The 20,989-nt window shown below is 43.9% G+C and overlaps 1 protein-coding gene across 4 annotated transcripts; it reads left to right on the forward strand.

Annotated features, from left to right (window-relative positions):
- Window positions 1–1,813: 1,813 nt before the first annotated feature.
- ZNF598 (zinc finger protein 598, E3 ubiquitin ligase) lies at window positions 1,814–20,413 on the forward strand (the record flags this gene model as incomplete). Of its 4 annotated transcripts, none has more annotated exons than XR_014269702.1 (13): window positions 1,814–2,008; window positions 5,129–5,241; window positions 6,668–6,797; window positions 9,565–9,776; window positions 10,320–10,537; window positions 11,699–11,816; window positions 12,877–13,058; window positions 14,342–14,414; window positions 15,048–15,811; window positions 16,837–16,972; window positions 17,697–17,841; window positions 18,118–18,993; window positions 19,394–20,413. XR_014269702.1 is itself a non-coding variant. In XM_082490523.1 (12 exons), 12 exons carry the CDS (start codon window positions 1,814–1,816, stop codon window positions 18,463–18,465), a joined length of 2,634 nt encoding a protein of 877 aa, XP_082346649.1. In that variant the 3' UTR covers window positions 18,466–20,413. The 4 variants fall into 4 exon arrangements, 1 of the variants encoding a protein (XP_082346649.1); XR_014269703.1 differs by having other exon boundaries at window positions 20,038–20,413; XR_014269704.1 differs by lacking the exon at window positions 19,394–20,413 and having other exon boundaries at window positions 17,672–17,841; window positions 18,118–18,223.
- Between the last annotated feature and the right edge of the window lie 576 nt (window positions 20,414–20,989).

Raw genomic sequence — 20,989 nt, forward strand, 5'->3', positions numbered from 1 at the left:
ATTGTGCCAGTAACCCGAGCATTAACCTGTTTCACTGAGGCATGGTGCATCCTGGAATCAGTCTTCGATCATCCGCTAATACCAGCTCTGCAGGTCACGGGAGAGGCCCATGAAAAATCGGGCCACTTACTTTGTCATTTCTGGGACAGATGGCAGCCCTTGACTCAGGGAACAGGACTCCAGGAATGTTTGCTAAGTGGAGTGACGTGCTGCTCATCGGGTGACACACACGATGATGTGGCAGAACGAGAGCTTCATGCCAAGACCTTGGGGTTTCTTGAGAAGTTTTAGGTAGATCTAGAAGCAGAACTTTCCTGTTTCACAGGGATCTGCTCTGATTTTTCACACGTGGAAAGGGAAGTGACCCCACATTGGTCATTTAGTGGGAATCTGGGAGAAAAAAAGGCGGGAGATCCTAAAGTTTGAAAAACTGTTTCTGTCTCGTCCTCTGTTGTCCCCGAACAAGCTTTTATGCTTTTTTACTTTACTTCCAGAGGAACATGGCTGCTGAGCCCGTGTTAACACTGTTCTCCATGCTCCTGGAGCACCCTCTTCTGTTTGAGGAGCTGCAATTCTCATCTCTGAGACCCAGCAACACACAGACCTTTAAAATATGCAGTCAGCCCTTAAAGCAAGTGCGGGAACACATTTCTTTACCAACCAAGCAGGCACATCAACAATTAACTCGAGTTCACCTTAACTCGCTCTGAAAGCCCAGACAGCTGTCACATGCTCAGATACTGAATGCGTGAATCACAACCTGTAGCACATCCACAAAGATGATTTCTGTAACAGACTGTGCTCTTGACATACTGATACTAACAGAGCCCTTTTGTGGGACTGTTCTAATGGATGCAATATCCTATTTTACACAGTGTACACTTTCTAACTTTTTTTTTTCCAATCGTACCTAGTTTACACAGGCTACTAGATGCCTTTGTTATAAAATCAGATCAAGATACACAGCTGTAGGTCCAATGCATCCATTATGGGGCTGTTTGCTCCACCAGGGCAGGTGTTTGCCTGTGGAGAAAAATGCCATGGAAACTGCCATCCTGTTGCCTCTGCTGCTGGCAGGCCACCACCACGCTGCCACGTCTGAGGAACACCAACCCCACCACACACATTGTACCCAAAACGCCTTTTCCAGGGGACAGCCGGTGCCATGCTCCTGCACAGCTGCCCACAGCTGCGGGGCTTCGAAGGCGGAGGGCAGCACCCAGAGGCGCCCCGGCAGGGCCTGGGGTCTCCAGTCTCCCCACAGACACGGCCTCCAGCTCCCCGGGGGCAGACCCCGAGGTGACACAGCGCAGGCCGCAGCTGCCCGGCCACTCCTCGGCTTCTGCCGGGGCCTCCTCAGCTGCCACCGGGGCCTTCTCAGCTGCCACCGGGCAAACGGATCCACGGGCCGCCTCCACCTCAGGGGAGACCCCAAAGAGTCAGCTAGAAAGGGTCCGCCGCGGAGGCGCTCCGGGGAGCGCTTCTCTATGGTCAGAGGCCTGCAAGAGCGCGGCTAGCGCGGCGCGGGGGGCGCTCTAGGCTGTCTCTCTATGGTAGAGCTCTGGAGGACACGGGGTGACATCAGGTGGAGTGACGCCCTAGCGGTCGTGGGAGCTAATGAGGGGGAGCGAGGTGCCGCTCTAGGCGGAGACTCTATGGTCGCCGCGTCGGGGATCGGCGAGGGAGGATCTCTATGGTCGGAAGTCAGGCGGAGAGTCGCGTGCCGGTGCGGGCGGCGCTCTAGGCCGCCTCTCTATGGTGCGGGCGGTTGCTAGGCGGTGCGGGGCCTAGGCCGCGGCGGGTCGGCGCCGCCATGGCCGCCTCGGCCTCCGGCGCGGCGGCGGCGGCGGTAGGGCCCGCAGACGGGTCGTGCGTGCTGTGCTGCGGAGAGCTGGAGGTGGTGGCCCTGGGCCGCTGCGACCACCCCATCTGCTACCGGTGCTCGGTGCGGATGCGGGCGCTGTGCGGCGTGCGGTACTGCGCGGTGTGCCGGGAGGAGCTGGGCCAGGTGAGGCCGAGACCGGTGCCCTCGCAGCCGGCGGGGCCGGGCCGCTTCCCTGGGCCGGTGCCGGGGTCTGGGCTCGGGCCGGCTGCCGTGGGGAGCGGGGCGGCGGGCGGGGGGAGGCCTCGGGCCGGGCTGGGGCGGGAGCCGGGCCGCGGAGCAACTCGTGGAATCTGCTGAGCGGAGCCGGGGCGGGGAAGCGTCCCCCAGTCCGGAGCTTTCCGGGTTTATCTGCCGTTTACTTCGCTCCCGGTGGGGCGACTGCCGTTCAGAGGAGACAGGAGGGATGTTGGAAACGAAATAGGAAGAAAATGGAATTTAAAGGGAATATTTTTTTGGTTTTTAAATCAGCAGGTCTTACTCTCCAGAGTTGGCATTACGTGATCTCAGATGACTCTGTCATCCTGCCGAATTCCTGACTTGGTTTTAAGCTTGAGGGAGAACATATTTTGTGTTCTTTCAGGGCTTGCTCATGCCTTGCTTTACAGTACACCACGCTGCCTTTGCCCCCAGTTCCTGTTAGCGTGAGCCATCTCTTGGGCATATGCTCAAAAAGTAATTTCCCCTCAGATTTAATTTTTCTGATAGATTTCTGTTTTCCTCACGGTCTGCTGGTGCGATAGCACAGGGCCCTGTTGTGGAGCTCGGGGGAAGTCACTCTGATGCTGTGGCTTGGCTGTGCGGAGGGAACCAAGGATTTGGTGCAGTGGTGAGCTGCGTGAAGAAAAGTTGTTCAAGGATGTTTATAACAACAAATCCTCATGCATGAATTTGTTTTTGCAGAGCTGACACAGGGAAAAACAAACCCTTTAAGGAGAAAAGAATTGATACTAGCAGTGAAAGAAATACACTGAGATGGTTTAGGAAGTGAAATAAAGCAAATATATCGGGGGGAGGGCTCTCCCCTTGGTGAAAGGAGGACACCTCCCCCCCCAACCGTTTGCTTTGTCTGCTTTTCAAGTTATTCAGATAGTTGGAGGCACTGAAGTTCTTAGGCTGTGCACTGAAGATTCTCGGACTTTGTGGAGGCCAGAAAGGTCGATGTGGTTTTTTAGACTGAGCTTACTGGCACATGAGTAGCCTCTGTGTACAGAAAGAGACTGTGAAAGTAATTTTGTCTCTGATCATCCTCTGAGGAGCTGCTGCTCTGCTTCTCCTGTCTTAGGAAGAACCAAGCTGTTATACTGCTTTTCATCTTTATAAACCTGTTTATCTTAGGGTCACAGATGGACTGTTAATTTCAAGGGCTTTTCAATTCTGTAATGTTACTATATGATGTGGCCAGAACTTTGGTTCATTCAGCTATCTTTCTCCCTCCTTTATTAACTGTTTAAAATGGTCCTTTTATTATAATTGACTGAGAGGTCATTTTTAATGGCTGTGCTCTTTCCCCTTCTGTTGTCTTTAAGTGCCACTATAATACTGTTCTGTCTGTTCACCTAGCAGCCCCAAGGAAATAAAAAAAGATATTGGGTGGGTAAATCACATTAAAACTGCTGTTGAATGAACTGAATGTATATGTAGGACCTAAACCTGGGTCTCTTAATTTGTATAGTGTGGGGGGACTTAGCAGAGGCAAGTACAACACTACCAAATCTCAACTGGTGGTGTACAGAGTAGTGTAGACCGAACTGGTGTCACAGCAGAATTTACAAAGGAAATATAACTATAAAGATGAGTGTCAGCACAGGACATGACGGAGGAGAGAGCAGGATATTCTTGTTATGGTAATTTGTGCTTTCAATGATGCATAATTGTTGCAGTGAAGTTAGGAAGGATTACTTGTTGACCTGTAAACTAACCCTGACGTATACTTGGTTCAGGTTCAGAGGATCTGTCAGTGTGCTTGTTATATATGTGTGTGAGATTGTTCTTGGAATTGCTGTAGGAAATTGTGTAGGACTCCTGTGATAAAATCTACTTTTCAGCAGGCCATTCCTCTGTTCCAAAACTCACTTTGAGCTGAAATGAAATGTTAATACAATTTTACGGAATGAAATTTTTTAAATAATTGGACTTAGACATAGTTGTCATCTGACAAACTTAAACTTGCATTCTTGTTATTTTAAGCTTGATATTTCAGCAAGTTTGGTATATTTTTTGTTTTGGTTAACAGTAACCCCACTGTAAAGAAAGCTTTTAAAAAAAAAAAAAAAAAAAACAAAAAACAAAACCAGACACAGAAGACTTATTCCATGGTATTTCACCCCAGCAAGGGAGGAGGAGCGACAAGATTAAACTGCATGTGTATTATATAATTGAATGGTTTTATTAAGGTTGTAAGTATGTCTAGATTTACAGTGTTTACTGTAAGAACTGAAAGGTGATTACTGTGTTTGTGTCTCAGTCTTTCTGAGCTGGTGCAGGTAACTCCAGCTGTTTCATAAATGTTGCAGCTACCCCAGCATTTCCCAAACTGGGAACGTGTGCTGGAGCAAACCAGCGGTCGGTGGCTTCTGAAGAAGGATGTAATATTGTTAGTGGCTGCAGTGTGAGACGCAGGCTGCTTAGAGGTCAGTGGGAGCAACTGTGAGCAAGCAGGTTCCCTTAGAAGGGGGATGTGGTACAAATAATTTGGGAAGTGATGTAGTATTTTGTTTCTTGCTTTCATGGTAGTTAAGGAAAGAAGAAACAGTGATTTCCCAGTCAGACTGAGTAATGTCACTTTTCACGTAAAGACTCTAGGTTTCTGTGTGATCTCCGACCAGGAGATAGGAGGGAGCTGAGTGCAGGGCTCTTGACATGCATTTGCTGCAGAGAGGGTTGAATTGGTTGAAGATATTTACTCTTAGCGCAACTTCGGTAGCAAAACATACCATAAAGGAGTTTCCTAATCTGGTTCAAAATCCAAAGACCAGGCTAGTCTGATCCACCTTTGTCTAAGCTGGCTCACTTGCTGGAAGTAGATAAGGAGCAGTCGCAGTGGCTTTGCTGACAGTTGTGGCAGTAACCGGGGGTGGTGGTGAGCAGCTGGGACTGGCACAGAGCTCTGCAGGTGTTGTCCAAGCTTCAGGCTATGGTGATTTCCCTGGCAAACAAAGTTTGTGCTGAGGAGTTTAACTGGAATTCCAAAGATTGTGCAGCCTCGGTGTGCTCTTGCTGATTCTTGTGTTGTGTTGCCTGCAGGTTGTATTCGGACGGAAGCTTACATCTTTCTCAACAATAGCACTTAACCAGTTGCAGCATGAGAAGAAATACGACATTTATTTTACGGATGGAGAGGTTTATGCACTGTACAGGTAGGTACTGGAATCCTTTCAGTAATGGATCCAGCGTATTCTTATCTGCGTTACGTGGCAGGAAATGCGTGCTTTAGTACAACAGTGTGGTTTTGTTTTGTGGGAATAGAGTGGCTGCCGTGCTGTGTACATTGTCACCATGCAGTGCAGGTGGCTTTGGTAGCATGAGAGGCTGGACCAGCGCGGTTGGTGTGAGTGCTCTGTACCATGGTTGGCAAAGGGAGCAGTTCCTCAAGGCTGGAGTGTTAGATTCACCAATGCATAATACAGAAGCATTGCTCTGTTAATAAAAATTGTTTTTTGCTTCTTTATCAACAGCAAGCTTGCTGAAAGGCTTGTTATTCATTGCATAGCTGCTCTGGAAGTTGGTAAAGACTGAACTGCCATTATAATTGTATTTATTCCTGTGCTGCATAAGGACCAATCAAAACCAATTGTAGCAAACATTGTATGAAAAGAAGAGCAACCTTGTCTGCCCACAAAGATCGTGATTCTAAATGGGAGAAAAAAAGGTTGAAGTAAAAAAAACATGCAGAGTAAAAAAATGGGACATCAGCATAATTTTCCAAAAGTATTTTTCATAACATGCTTAATTGGGAGACTTTTAAGATAATTAAAAGCAGTTAAAGGGAAAGAAGAGTGGAAAAAAGGATGAAACTGTGCAGGCAATGGTACCTTTTTCTTGGAGAACTGTGCATTAAATCCAACCTGATTTGGGCTAAGAACGTAGCTTTGCTGATTTACAACATTTACAGTTTTGTGTGACTTCATATTTATGGAACTGGGCAATGGGTTTAGTGGGCAGAATCAGTTGGAAGCATGTTCTGATTAATTATACACCAGCTCTGGGAATTGCTTTTGATGATATGATTTCTGGACAGTTGCTGAGATTACAGTTCCGTGGGCAGCAGTCAAGTGCGAGGGAGTGGGGGCTACCACTGAAACCAAGGTTTTGTCTTAAACTCTTGTTGGGAATCATTGTGGGGGTTTTGTTTGTCCCCCCCCCAGCCCTTCCTTTTCTATTAAAATTTTTTATCTCCCTCACTGTATTCTTCAGTTTCTGACAGTAGAAAATGTAATTAAATTGGATGTGAATGTTGCGCATATCAGCTGATAAGCAAGGGGTTTGTTGAATGGACGTGTTACAGTCCACTCAGAATTTCATAGTGGCAGTGCATTACTGTGTGACTGTTCAGCTTTTCCCTTACAGTTGAAGCCTCTGTGTAATTTGATTCTGTTCTGTTCTGTTCCTGACAGATGACAAAATATTCTTGGAATAAGCAGGACACTAACCTCATTACAAGTTGCTGGGGGATCTATAAAAATGCAGCCTTCTGCCACTGAGGGAACATTTGTTTTTTGATAACGGTATCGGGTTGCTGAGAGGGAATCAGATAATTTTTAGGAAATCTTTCTTTTCCCTTAGGAAGCTGCTGCAGCATGAATGCTCTTTGTGTCCAGATGTCAAGCCATTCAATACCTTTGCAGATCTGGAACAGCACATGAGGAAGCAGCATGAACTCTTCTGTTGCAAACTCTGTGTTAAACACTTAAAGGTGAGCTAGTACTGTGTTTTAATGTGTGGGGAGGAGGGGTGCTTCCTTATATGAATTGCAAGAGTACCTGGGCAGGTAGGAAGAAGGAAGTGGCTGAAGAGCGCAGATTTATTTTTTTAAGTTTCCTCTGTCTGCCTGCAGTGAGGCCAGTTGCTTTGTTTTAGATCTTTCTGCTTCCATAAACTGATTAATGAAGAAGGCCTGAAGGTTCTTAGTGGATTATATTTTAAATTAAGCATAGCCATATTAATATAACCTTCTGATCTTAGCTTCTGTGCCACAACGTGTGTAAATACCAAACCCTAACTGTCTGATAGGAAGTTAATCGTGAGTCGTAGGCAGACTTTCTTACAACTGTAACAGTAGAGATTTGATGTCTGTTGAGACTTTTACTCATAATGACTTTGTGAGCTAAAACTGTAACTTAAGAAAATATTTGGTGCAACCTCAGAAAGCAGAATGCATCATGGAGTGATGGAATTATTTCTCAGATCAGAGTCAATGTAGCATTTACAGTTGGATCATGTACAGGATGAAGAATCCATCTTCCTGGTTTAATGAAACATTATAATTATTATTTCATTATCTTCTTTATTTGTTGTTGTGGTTTAATCCCAGCCAGCAACTAGAACCATGCATCTGCTTACTCACACGCTCCACCACCGCCACCTCCAGTTTGTATGGGGGAGGGAATCAGAAGAATAAAATTGAGGAAAAACTCATGGGTTGTCATAAAGATAGTTTAATAGCCGTGCACACAAGCAAAGCAAAACGAGAAATTCATTCACTGCTTCCCGTCGGCAGGCAGGTGTTCAGCTGTCTCCAGGAAAGCAGGGCTCCGTGATGTGTAATGCATACTTGGGAAGAGAAACCCATAACTTTGAATGTCTCCCCCTTCCTTTTTCTTCCTCCAGCTTTATATACTGAGCATGATGTCATGTGGCATGGAATATTTCTTTGGTCAGTTGGAGTCAGCTGTGCCTCCTTCCAACTTCTTGTGCCCTCCCTAGTCTGCTTGCTGGCAGGGTGACATGAGCAGAAAGGGCCTTGACTGCTTAGCAACAATCCAAAACATCACTGTTTTACCAACACTATTTTCGTCCCAAATCCAAAACATAGCACTATATCAGCTGCTAGTAAGAAAGTCAACTTCATCCCAGCTGAAACCACATTTGTTCAGAGCAAATTTCCTGTATCTTGTTGGCTTGATTGGAAAATGAAACTCACTGTTGCCTGCAATTGAGGTCTGCTGTGTTTGATGTACACATGTAGAATGTGACATGGGGCTATTTTAAAATGTATTTTATAACCTGCTAAAGATAAAACAGTCACTGGAAAGCTGAATCGTCTATGTCTGAAAAGGTGATGTGTATTGAGTCTTAAAACTACTCATCTTACCATCACCACCATCATCCTTTGTATTTTTTTTTTAATCCCACCCAAATTTCACTTAGAAGGGCTGGTGTTATGTCAGTCAGAAGATGCTTTTTCACAGTCTGAAAGGCACAATTCCACCTTTCCCTGGAGCTAGAGTGGGTATTGTGTTTCTGAATTACACATTGGCCAAAATCAGCAGTTCCTGTTAAATGAATTCTGGCGCTGCTGACCTCTATGTCTAATAGTTGTCAGCATTCCTTATTGTCGTAGGAGGGAATTTAATGCATGAACGCATATTTTTTTTTTAGAACTCATTACACATGGTTTTGTATGTGTGTTTGTTTTTTCTGAAACCAATTAAGTATCAAACCAGAGAAATGCATTTATTCTGTGGTGCCAGTTGGCTTATGCCAACTGAACAGTAGTTTGCTGTCGAAAGGGACAGGATCCAGAAGTGGTCACCTTGGCCTGAATGAACACTAATGCTAATTCAAGGGAAGTAGGCAAGACTGCTTCTTTTGGTTGCTGTGTCCTTTAAGCTCTGGTAAAGAGACGTTTCTATGGTTAGCTTAAGTAGCCAGCACTAGGGGAACTTGTTTGTTGTTGTCTCTCCCAGAGAATTCCCAAACAATAGTAGAATTTGTTGGCTTTTAATTTCAGAACACTGCAGAGATTTTTATTTCACAGAAGAAGGTTCTATATTACTAGTACCCACTGAAGGGAAGTTCTTAAACTTGCAGAAGCTTCAGTCCGCCAACCCTAGCTAAGCCAAATGAACTTTTTCCCAGAACAAGTTAACACTCCTTGTCTAGGCGAGAAATAAAGGGTGGTCTGTTCTCCAGGCTATGTGGATCTTTTTGGCATCTTCAGAACTCTTCCTACCAAAATAGCTCGTGTGTTAGTAGGGGCAGAAGATTGTCTTATAATGCAAAATTTATTCTCTGAACTGTATCCTTTGTATGTAGCTATCTTGGTAGTTACTGTCTGAGGAAAGTAAAACAGCTCACTTCTCATTTATGGAGTTTTTTTTAGTTCAACTGTGCAAAAACTGTATGTTCATAAATACATGTTTAGGATTTTTTCCCCCACCAGAGATTATAATTTAGTTTGTTGCATTTATGCTAATGCACCACAAACAATGTGAAAAGCAAGAAGGTGAATTAGATCTGTTTCCAGTGTTAAAAATGAGTGAAATGCAAGTTAGTTTTAATTTGGATTTCGCTTGAATTTTGTTTCCTATTCACTGAAAATTTTGTGTGTTGGTTATCAAATTGCATCTTTCTGAAGCAAATCTTCCACTCCCACAAATGAACAAGTTGTACACACACAACCGGGCTTATTTCATTTTATTCTCTGTTCACAAAAAGTAATACTTTTCTTTTTCTTTCAGATTTTTACTTATGAACGGAAATGGTATTCTCGTAAGGACCTTGCCCGTCATAGAATCCATGGAGATCCAGATGATACCTCTCATCGTGGGCATCCCCTGTGTAAATTTTGTGATGAGCGTTATTTGGATAATGATGAGTTACTGAAACACCTAAGACGAGATCATTATTTTTGTCATTTCTGTGACTCTGATGGTGCTCAGGAATACTACAGGTTTGTGAAAGCAGTTTATTTTTGTTTCAGTAGCTTAAATTTTGAGAAAAATTGAGTCTGCTTTGAATTTTGGGGAAAGTAGTACTTGAAGACAGTGCAAGAATGTGAGCAGGTTGGCTGCAGTATCTTTTGTTCCTCAAACCAACAGCCGCAATAATCACTTTCTGTCTAGTTCATGCTTTAAAGTTTTCTTCATTAACGTCAAACATTAAAAGTTATATTTTGCAGCATGAAAGCAGATGTCTAGTGTGTTGACTCTAATACTCCACAGTTCATGCGCAATGCAGATAGAAGTACATTTTCTTTTATGAAATGCATGCCTTATGTACAGCTGGATGTGACGAGTACGAGCCAGTAGGTTTAGTTTAACATCTGGGATCATGCATTAAGGTCTATGTCGACTGTACACAAGTGGTTTCAGCTGGAAAGCTTGCCTGGGGATACAGAAAGAGCCAACTGCCTAGGCTTGTCTTCACTTCATTTTGTAAGAGTAGCCATAAATATGTTGGGAAGGTTGCAGCTCAGCCTCTTCTCTCTTTCCAGTGATTATGAATACCTTCGTGAACACTTCCGCGAAAAGCACTTCCTTTGCGAAGAGGGTCGGTGCAGCACAGAACAGTTTACCCACGCGTTCCGCACAGAAATAGATTATAAAGCGCACAAAACAGCCTTCCACAGCAAGAACAGGGCAGAGGCCAGGCAGAACCGGCAGATAGACCTTCAGTTTAACTATGCTCCTAGGCACCAGAGGAGGAATGAGGGTAAGTGTGGTTGGGGGCTGGGGTGGACAGAAGCATATTCATTCTTACTGCTTTGAGGGTTTTCAGGAACATCTGGTGGACATTTCCTAGCCGGGAAGAAATTATTTACAAAGATGGTGGGTAAGCCCTGGAACAGGACCCTGAGAGTTTGTCCTTGAAGATAATCAGAATTTGACCAGACAGGACCCTGGGCAACCTAATGTAGTTTCAGAGTTGGCCTTGCTTTGAGTGAGGGAATAGAGCAGATGACATCCAGAGGTCTCTTCCTACCTAAGTTGTTTACAATTTTTTCCCCCATGTGTGGATTTAATGATGATAAATCATTTTAGAAAAATTGCTGACTGACTTCTCCAATTAGTAATTATGTGAATGACTTATATTACAGTTAATACAAAGTAGCGATGAACATGGAACATGAGACCAAGAGTAGCATATCCGCTTAGGAGTGCAGAAATTGACATACGTACAAACTTTTCTTCTGCGTGGAACTGTATGAGAGTTCTCTCTGCATAAGGAGGGCCACGAGAATGATCCGAGGGCTGGAGCACCTCTCCTATGAGGAGAGGCTGAAAGAGTTGAGGCTGTTCAGCCTGGAGAAGAGAAGGCTCTGGGGAGATCTTATTGCAGCCTTCCAGTACCTAAAGGGGGACTACAGGAGAGCTGGGGAAGGACTTTTTACAAGGGCATGTAGCGATAGGATGAGGGGGAGTGTCTTTAAACTGGAAGAGGGCAGGTTTAGATTAAACATTAAGAAGAAATTTTTCACTCTGAGGGTGGTGAGGCACCGGAACAGGTTGCCCAGAGAGGTTGTTGAGGCCCCATCCCTGGAGGTGTTCAAGGCCAGGCTGGATGTGGCCTTGGGCAACCTGGTCTAGTGGGAGGTGTCCCTGCCTATGGAACTCGATGATCTTCAAGGTCCCTTCCAACCTAAACCATTCTATGATAAATACAAATTACTCAAAACTCACATCACAAGTTACAATACATCAAATACTGTAAAATATATTTTAGTGTAGCAAGATTACGTAGACTACTTAATCATCAGAAAGAAATCAAGACAGATTTGTTTATACTAGTATATTTTTGCTTTTTTTCAGGCAGAGTGTGATGCTCAGATTAGAGAAATAACTTTGAGAGTAATCAACCATCCCTCTTGTTTAGGTGTTATAGGTGGAGAGGACTATGAAGAAGTTGACAGGTATAACCGGCAAGGGAGGTCAGGCAGATTGGGTGGCCGAGGAAGTCAGCAAAACAGAAGAGGCAGCTGGAGATATAAGAGGTGAGTAGCACAACATTTTGTGGATTTTTAGTGCTGTTTAGTGTTGATTTTTACTTACCAATTAACAATGTTTTGGTGGACCAGTAGGCAGGAAGTCAGTGCAAAATTTGAAGCTTCCATAATGAATCCTTAGTTGAGAGTAGAACTAGCTTTCAGTGTAAGCCTGGGTGCTGACTACGTGCTTGGTCAAAGTGAAATTATTTTGTGTGAAGTTTCAGCTCTCTGGACTTTACACAAGAAGCAAGCAATGTAATCTTCAACTTGTGGGTTTAATAAACTCTGAATCCTAAATTAATTTCAGCAACTGTTTTTATGCTAGCTCTTCTAAATAGGATTTTCTGAAGTAAGTGACAAGTCTCTGCAGGTTTAATGGACTTTTTGGTCTGAGTAATCATGAAGTTCCTATTCTAAGGACCATGCTTTTCATTGAACTAACAGATCTCTGTGTGGCCAGACTGAGTGCTTTGGAAAAAGAAGAGGGTTAAGTATTGAAATGGAATTTTGCATTTATATGTCTCTTCATCTACACAAGACCTGAGCGCTTTGTACATACTGCACATTTATTTTTCTTCTTTTTCTTGTTGGACGGTCAGCTGGTCCATTACTGGTGATTTCACTGGGGGAAAAAGTCCATCTCTAAACACTTATATGTTGGTGTCGCATGTGGATCGTGCATGTGTTGAGAGTTCATGACAAACCATGTTTCAAAGAATTACTGTGGCCTACAAGTATGATTTCATACGTTTGAAAATGAATGGGAGAGACAGGTGTCTCCATGCATCCTTGGTACTGTCTCTCCCAGTTCACCCTGGTTTCTTCTGGCTTGGATTGTTATTACCACATGTAGAACTTGCAAATACAGGGGGTGGATGTTGCCTGTCTCACCAGCCAGCGCCAGGGTGTATTGGAGTGGTGGGTTTGCTTTAGCCTTCTCAGCAGGTGGCAGCACAAGATCAGGGACAGTCATCAGAGCTGACACTGGAGAGGTGAGAGCTGGAGTGAGACAAAGCTGCTTGGTAATCCTTACTGTTTGACCAAGAAAATCTGCCTTGTCCTGTAGGGAGGAAGAAGACAGAGACGTTGCGGCAGCAGTCAGGGCATCTGTAGCAGCTAAACGGCAAGAAGAGAAAAAACGGGTAGAAGACAAAGAGGACAGCAACAGTAGAGGTAAAAAGGAGGACTTGAGGGATTCTGAAGTGCTCAGCTCCAAACGTGTGCCCAGGTCTTCAAATGATGCTACAGGTTAGTGTTGAACACGTTCTGCAGCTGCAGAGAGACATGGTGGGTCTGGAGATCAGCCTGGCAAAAGGGAGGATCACCATGCATTGTTCTCAAAAGCTGGTGGATGTGGATGGAGAATCGTAATCCAGCAACACAGATTTGCAGTGAAATGTGTCTGAATGGGCTGGGATTCCTGCAGCAGGTTTTACTTGAAATGGAGCTGAGTAGATATATCAAATGAAATTAACATACAGCAGTACGTGTGCTGTTCCATCCAAATGAATATAATCTTAAGAATGTGCCATTTCCTACTCTAGCATGCAAGCACTGATTTATTGTGATGCTTGAGCTGAGTTTCCCCTTTTTTGAGAACAAGTTATTCCCAGTAAAGGGAATACTGGGTGAAAGCAAACCTTTAATTGTTTTGAACCACATCCAGTTTGGGGCAAATAAATATGATGCAGTGATGTTTTGATATTACTGTTCTCCAATCCATTTTCCACTGCTTTATTGCTCCTACAACAGGATTCTCACTTAAAGATTATATGCTTTCATTATGAACTGAGAGCTGCTGAGAGCTCTGTTTGGGTAATGGGTACAGCTCAGTTGGGGATGACAGGCAAGGTTATCTCCCCCAGCTGCCTGCCCAGCTTTTGCTGCATGCATGCCAAGGCTGTTATCAATCTGTCCCTGAACTGCTGCAGTCCACAGCACTGGATTTGGATTTTAAGGCAAATCTAAATTAGGAATGAGTTATGTTTCGATGTAAAATGACTGCCCAGGAGCTAATTGCTGAGCAGCTCGGGCATCTGTGCAGCAGAGGTGTGATGAACAGCTCAGAGGAGCAGCTTTCCTAGAGGAGCAGCTTTCCAAGTGAAGCATCAGCATACCTCAGTCAGAGCACTGAGGCTGTGACGAGCATCCTGACCCTGTGCAGGCAGTTGAGTGCTAACCTCTGGTAGAAGCATGGCGCAGACAGCTGGGGGCATTGGCATCTCAGGGCATTTGCATCTCAGTCTCTAGAGGCTTCCCTCACAAAGTACTTATGTTTTGCTCATGTTAATTATCATAAATTTCCCGTATGCTACAGCCAGTACACAATGACATAATAGTGAATGCAGTTAATTGAAGGAGTGATGCATGATTTAAATTGTCCTTTTGGAATGTCACAGTTAATGACATCATCAGCTGCTGAAAATAAGACTTGTTAATGCTACTGTCATGTTCATTGATAGCTTCTACTCTAAAATGAATGGATTTTAGTTGAAAACATTTCTTTGTTCTTTTTGTCAATACTCCAAAAGAAGCAGCTGCTAACGGTGCTTTAAGCCAAGATGACTTTCCAGCAATTGGTTCAGCAGTGGGACCTCTACAAGGGTAAGTTTGTGCAAGGCTGCAGCAGTGAGAAAGCACCTTTAGAAACTTCCTTATGTTCTGCATTTCTGGAGAAAATAATTTTACAGATCACTTAAACTACAAGTACTTCCTCCCTGCCCTGGCCCACTTCTTCCTTGAGCTGTTTCTGTGTTAGGCACCTGCATGAATAGCTTTGGTTCTTGCTTCATTTCATGGCTTGATCTTTTGGTGTTGTAATTTCAGGGAAATTCTCAATATTCTCCATTCCAGCCATTTGTAACTTGATAGCTTATCTTGAAGGAACTGTATACTGTGAGTTTTAAAATTCATCATCTGCTGAAATTGGTGATGATTGAATAGTGTCTCTGCAGGATGTGGCAGCTAGAATGTGTGTGTACAGCTTGCTGGTCAAGGTGAGGTGTACTAAGACAGTACTGATAACATAGCAAGGCCAGTGTGACTTCTTTGAGGGGACCCGTTCCAGACACAGTTCACAAGCCTGAGGGTATTTGCATCCTGGTAACAGTTGGGTCACTTGTGCCACCCTAAGTGATCGTTTGAGGAAGAGTGCAGACAGGTGTGGAGCTTGTTCTGCCTGTTGGAGCTGTGCTGCCTCTGCAGCACTGGTAACGGTGTACTTTTCCTTTCTCACAGCTCTGCCCAGCTAGCAGCGGTTAAGCTTAAAGAAGAAGATTTCCCAAGCTTGTCATCCTCTGCAGCACCCACCATCTCTTCTGGGATGTCTTTGACATATACGGCGACTGCAAAGAAAACAGGTTTCCAAGAGGAGGATTTTCCAGCTCTAGTGTCCAAAATGAGGCCTAACAATAGAACAGTAACTAACATCACATCTGCGTGGAACAACTGTTCCAGTAAAAACGTGGTCAAAGCCATTAGCAACCCCTGTGTAAACCAGATAGCCAAAAAACCATCCTCCTTGAATAGCACTAAAGGAAGTAAGAAGAGCAATAAACTCTCTCAGTCAGATGATGAAGACGGTGGTAGTGGCTTGACAACCCAGGAGATCAGAAACACACCAACAATGTTTGATGTATCATCCTTGCTGGCAGCTTCTACCTCACAAACTTTTACGAAAGTGAGCAAGAAAAAGAAGATGGGCATTGAGAAGCAGAGACCGTCATCCCCACACCTCTTACAGGAGACATCATTTCCCAGGTCATCTACTGAAAAGCTGCCAGAAGCAGAGCAGCCATCAAATGCGTCCTCTGCTCTTCACGCCCCTGACAGATCCACAACTGTCATGAATGGTCATTCGGAAAAATCATTAGGGATCTGTAGTACACCCAAAGAGCCCCCTGGCCTTAAAAAGCCCACAGTGACTAACAAATGCCCTTTACCTCAGGAAGACTTCCCAGCTCTTGGGAGCTCAGGATCAGCTAGAATGCCCCCGCCACCAGGTAAGCGCTGCAGGGCACAGCCAGCTTTGCTTGGAGCTAGCTTAGAGAAATGTGGCAAGTGGATGAGATGTATGAACCGCTCCTTCTGGCTCTCATGTGAGGAGCAGTTCTGCCACCATGTGCTAGGTTAGCCTTTGAAGTTCAAAAAGACAGTCTGGAGGACACGCATAGGCTTGAATGTCCTCTGTAAATCACGGTTGAAGCGGTGGAAATGTTGGGGTACTTCTGCTCCATGCAGCTGCAGGTGTCTGCTCTCTGGGGGTGGCTCACAGATGAGCAGCCGGGCTTTACCTGTCACTGCTTTTCTGATGAGTCATGGCTGACACATGTCTGTGCTTTTGTGCTTTAAGATCTAGCTTGGGAGCCCCTTCGGGCAAAGGGAGTCTCTCTTTAGCTGTGACCTGTGCCTGCTGGTACTTGTCAATTCGTTTGATTGGTCACTTTTGTTCTGTGCTTGCAGAGATTTAATGCCCTTGCTTTTAGAAGTGCCATAGTCTTGTAAAACTGGAGTAACATAGCAACAAACGTGACTTACAGTGGTTTTAATGAAAGCAGCATCGCGTCAGGAGATGCTTGCGTAGCTGGTTTGTTCCGTGCTGCTCTGCAGATATTGCTAGGTGGAGTATGCTAGAAATACGATGCCTAGTGCTGTTGTGACTTCTGGAATGATTTCTGTTCACTTTAATAATGTAAAAGTGTTTTTCATTGAGAGTTTGGGTGTTGGTTTGGTTTTTTTTTAATTATTTTCTATTGAAAAAGTAAATTAATTGTTAAAGTGCTTTTTCTGTAGAGTAACATCAGCCACTATGAAGTGCTTCTTGACCTGATTGTTAAGGCAACAGATTTACACCTCTCTAATTTTTAGGTTTTTTTCCAATATAGTGATGTCTGCACTGCTGACTCTTGCTTCTTGGTGGAGTACTTCTGGAGAGTACATCACACCACTGGTGTTAATTTTAGACAGTGGTATGTGGGTGTCACAGATATGTGCTCTAACTTCCTGCCTGTTCTCTGCTTTCATTTAGGCTTTAATGCTGTGGTGCTATTAAAGAGTCCTCCTCCGCCTCCGGGACTGTCGGTGCCTGTTAGTAAACCCCCTCCAGGTTTTGCTGTTATTCCATCCACTAATATCTCTGAACCTGTCACTACATCTTTGAAAGAGTAAGTAAAAGTCCTTTGCGTTAGAGTTACTTTACACATCACATCTTAGTTGTGTCATACAGGCTTCAAAGAACGCATGAAATACTCTGAGGGGATTATTCTGAACAGGTGCCACTGCAGAGGCCAGCCACTTCATGATTCCTCTTGGGGAGTCCTGTGGCCATTGTATGCTTTTGTCTTTTCTAGATTTATTTGGAAATCTGCAGCTTCAGTGTATTTCTTAACCTTTCCATTGATTCTGCCCGAGTCCCAGAAGCAATGTGCTGAAGCATGTGTTTCTTGGTGATCTCGTTGCTCTGATCTTTCCAGTAGCTGGCCTCTGGCTGGGGCCCTTCAGGGCAGGAGACATGAGTTTATGGGAAAAGCCGAGGGGAAAATTTGTGTAAATTTTATACAGACATCTGTATTAATCTGTTCGGTTTTATTCATGGTGCGGTCTTTGTTGCTTACATCTTTTTAGTGAACCTAGATTACAAAACAGCCAGTCGAGACTATGTTAAACTTGCATTTTAAATATTCTGTCTAGGTAAAGCTGGAATCCCACAGGGCACTCTTCGTCGTCCTTTGAAGACACCTGTGTGCTGCTTATCATAATTGCATGTGTAGTGGGGTGGAGAAAGGGAGTGCATCCTATAGACGAGAATAGCCATATAATATATATCCCACAGCATCTTTGTATAACATGAAGCAATGTCAAAGTCACTTTTGGTCTTTTCAAATGCAGGCCAAAATCCTCTCACGGATCATACTTGATACCTGAAAACTTTCAGCAAAGGAACATTCAACTAATACAATCTATTAAAGAATTTCTTCAAAGTGATGAGTCCAAGTTCAATAAATTTAAAACTCATTCTGGGCAATTCAGACAGGTGAGTGGGCAAGAATCTTCAGATTCCCGAAACCTTTCTCTCTGTTCACTTCATGTAGTCCATCTGTCACTCTGCTGTCAGTGAGTGGACTAGGTAGAGATTTTAATTTCTTTTTTCCCCTCTCAGCCCCACTGTAGCTCTTCTCTAGTGCTAAGGTAGCAAAAAAGCAGTGAGGATGGTGTGAAAGAAGCGAGGGTGATGTGGCCTGGGAGAAAGTGAATTCCAGTGGGATTTTAATTTTTTTTTCTGATTATTCTAATTCTCTTTTCACTGAAGGGTCTGATTTCTGCAGCACAGTATTACAAAAGTTGCCGAGAACTGCTTGGAGATAACTTCAAGAAAATATTTAACGAATTGTTGGTGTTGTTGCCGGACACAGTTAAGCAACAAGAACTGCTTTCTGCTCACAATGATTTCAGAATCAAAGAAAAACAAAGCTCAAACAAACCCAAAAAGAACAAAAAGAATGTTTGGCAGACGGACTCCAACTCTGATCTCGACTGCTATATCTGCCCAACGTGTAAGCAAGTACTAACTCAGCAGGACGTTGTCACCCATAAAGCTTTGCATATTGAGGATGAGGAGTTCCCTTCCTTACAAGCAATCAGCAGAATCATCAGTTAGCTTTCCTGAAGACCAATAAAACAGTTTCTGTCTATGAATATGCACTTTTTGGAATGAGGTTTGGCAGTGTAGTGTGGCTGAGAGCCGGTGCCAGTTGAGTAGTCGGGTTACTGTTAGAGAGCCCTCTCAGTGCTGTTCATAAATACTGTGCAAAGGGATCACTGGACTGCGCTGTAGCTAATTAACATCCAAAGTCTGAGCTTCCGAAATGCCTGAGTAGAATTAGGCTGAAATTGCAGGGTGGGCAGGCAGGGGGCCACCTTCCTCCTGTAACATGCAATAGCTGAGAAAATACTTTCTGATCTGACGACTGACAGGGGACACAATAGGGGAATAAGCATCTGCTTTGGGTTTTTTCTTTCTTTTTTTCGGGGGGTGGGGGAAGATTATGAATCACTGAAATGAATGGAAGCAAAAGTGGCTTCCCTTATAATATTCTGATTTTTTTTTTGTGCTATTTCTGTGACCACGAAGATCACAGTAGTCAGGGGTACAAAGGTGCAGAAAAGGAAAAGATGCTACTCGCTGGTGAGTAAGACCGTTACAGCTGTGTGTCTGTAAACACTGGGCTGCTCATATAACAAAGAGAATTCCTGTCTGAAAATGGAATTAATTCTACTACTTGAAGAATTGGACTGATCTGTGCGATTTAGTTGAACGTGAGATTTGAAGTTGCCTCTGACCTTTTATGTAACATGTTCTTTAAAGAAACTTATTTTGTAGCACTGCATGTAGAATAATAACATTGAGGCTTTACTTTCTGTAAAGCACACTTCACAGTAATTTTATTTAATGACTGCCATGTTTCTAATTTCTTGGATGTATTAATGGTGGTAGCTCCAAACAACAGCATATTGGGACATTAAATGCTGCTGATCACTGACCATGTTTATCTGCAGTGCCTTTAAGTGCATTTATCTGTTTACAGTGGTCTGCACTACCAAGGATCATTTGTTCATTTGTATGGAGCGTTTACATCCTGCACCTCCCTTGGTGATACCGGTCTGAAGTAGCTTTGCTTATGTTGCTTGGCATCTCTCAATTCCGCCTCTCAGAGACAAGAGGGGAATCTGTTCATCGTTGGAAGTAACTCCTCCAGCAGCAGCTGTGACGTGATGGAGTGACAAGAGTCCTCCCTGCAGTGCACCTTCATGGCTGTAATTCAGTGTCTGATTCTCTCCCTGGCAGACCAGGTTTAGTTATTTTTAACATGTAGGCATAAAGGTGAAATTAATTTATGGAATTTTTAGTGACAAAACACTGCTTTTATGTAAGCATCATTTCTATGAAATCGAGCTCAGAGTATTGCTGAAGAGCTAGTGCTGGCTACAGAAAGTTTTCCTTGCCTTACACTTTTTATTTTTGCTTGCTGTCAGGCTGCAAAGTGCTTTTGGTTTCTTTTCCAAATAATTAAGACTGTTTTGAATACCTTGAGCGTGTTGCGTTCGGCACAGGGGCCAGGCTGCACGCCCTGAAATGGGGATAGAGAGGATTATTTGGCTGCATGGCTGTTTGTAAAATGCATGAATACGTGACAAGTAGTAACGCTTCCGTGTTCCTGCTTTGAGTCAGGTTCCTCTGGAGCAGAGCGGGGTGTAACGCCCGTGACACCACCACGATACAACCCACTGCAGCGGCGCTTCGGTTTCACGCCAGCTGCCCCCAACACTTCCAGTCAGCAATTGATCTATGGTGTCAGGTCTCTTCCCTGTCTCTTCCTTTGGTTTGTAAGGTTCAGGGGAAATGAAATGCATATTCTCTGCAGGAGTATCTTACATCTTCCCATGATTTTCAGGTAATTTCTTCTGTGTTAGCAGATACGTAGTTCCCACCGGGCGGGTGCTGCTGTAAGTTTCCTCAAGGCAATTGATCTCTTTGGCCTGATGATGCAGTTTCCTTGTTCCTTGTGCTCACCTGATTAAATAAAGTATTACCAAATTTTTTTCAGGCCGCTTATATTCATTTTTAACTCTTTATTGAAAATAAGTTGCAGTTGATACACAGACACTGAAAATACATAATCACAGATTGTTCTCTCAAAAGATATTTTTATATATATAATATATACAAAAGTTGTAAACATTTTAAACTTATTTCCATACACGGTCCACTTTATACTACAATGCACATAAGATTAGTGACAACTGCAACTCTTTGAAGCGGTCTGCTTATACAGAGGTATCTGCAAAAAAACTTAAATTTGCAAACCACATTTGGTATCAGTTTGATATTAAAACTCAAAGAATCTGAGGTTTAAATGCATATTGCAACAAAATACAGGCAGCTGAACTTGGGTTTCAAGTTGATACAGTGAAGGCTGGTTTTAAGCCTCACTGGTGGTGGGAGAGGGTGTTCTGACACACACAGCCTCAAAACGCTATCTAGAAAAGTACTAGGGATAAACCAGAGTGGAACGAGACCATCCGCTCTCCCCAACGCACTACGGGGACACAAAGGTGGCTGAAAGAAAACCTGCATATACAGTGGCTGTTATCAAGAGAAATACTGATTCCACAAAAGTAAT

The sequence above is a fragment of the Vanellus vanellus genome (genome assembly GCF_965231255.1).
Source record: "Vanellus vanellus genome assembly, chromosome: 14".
Taxonomy (NCBI): Eukaryota; Metazoa; Chordata; class Aves; order Charadriiformes; family Charadriidae; genus Vanellus; species Vanellus vanellus.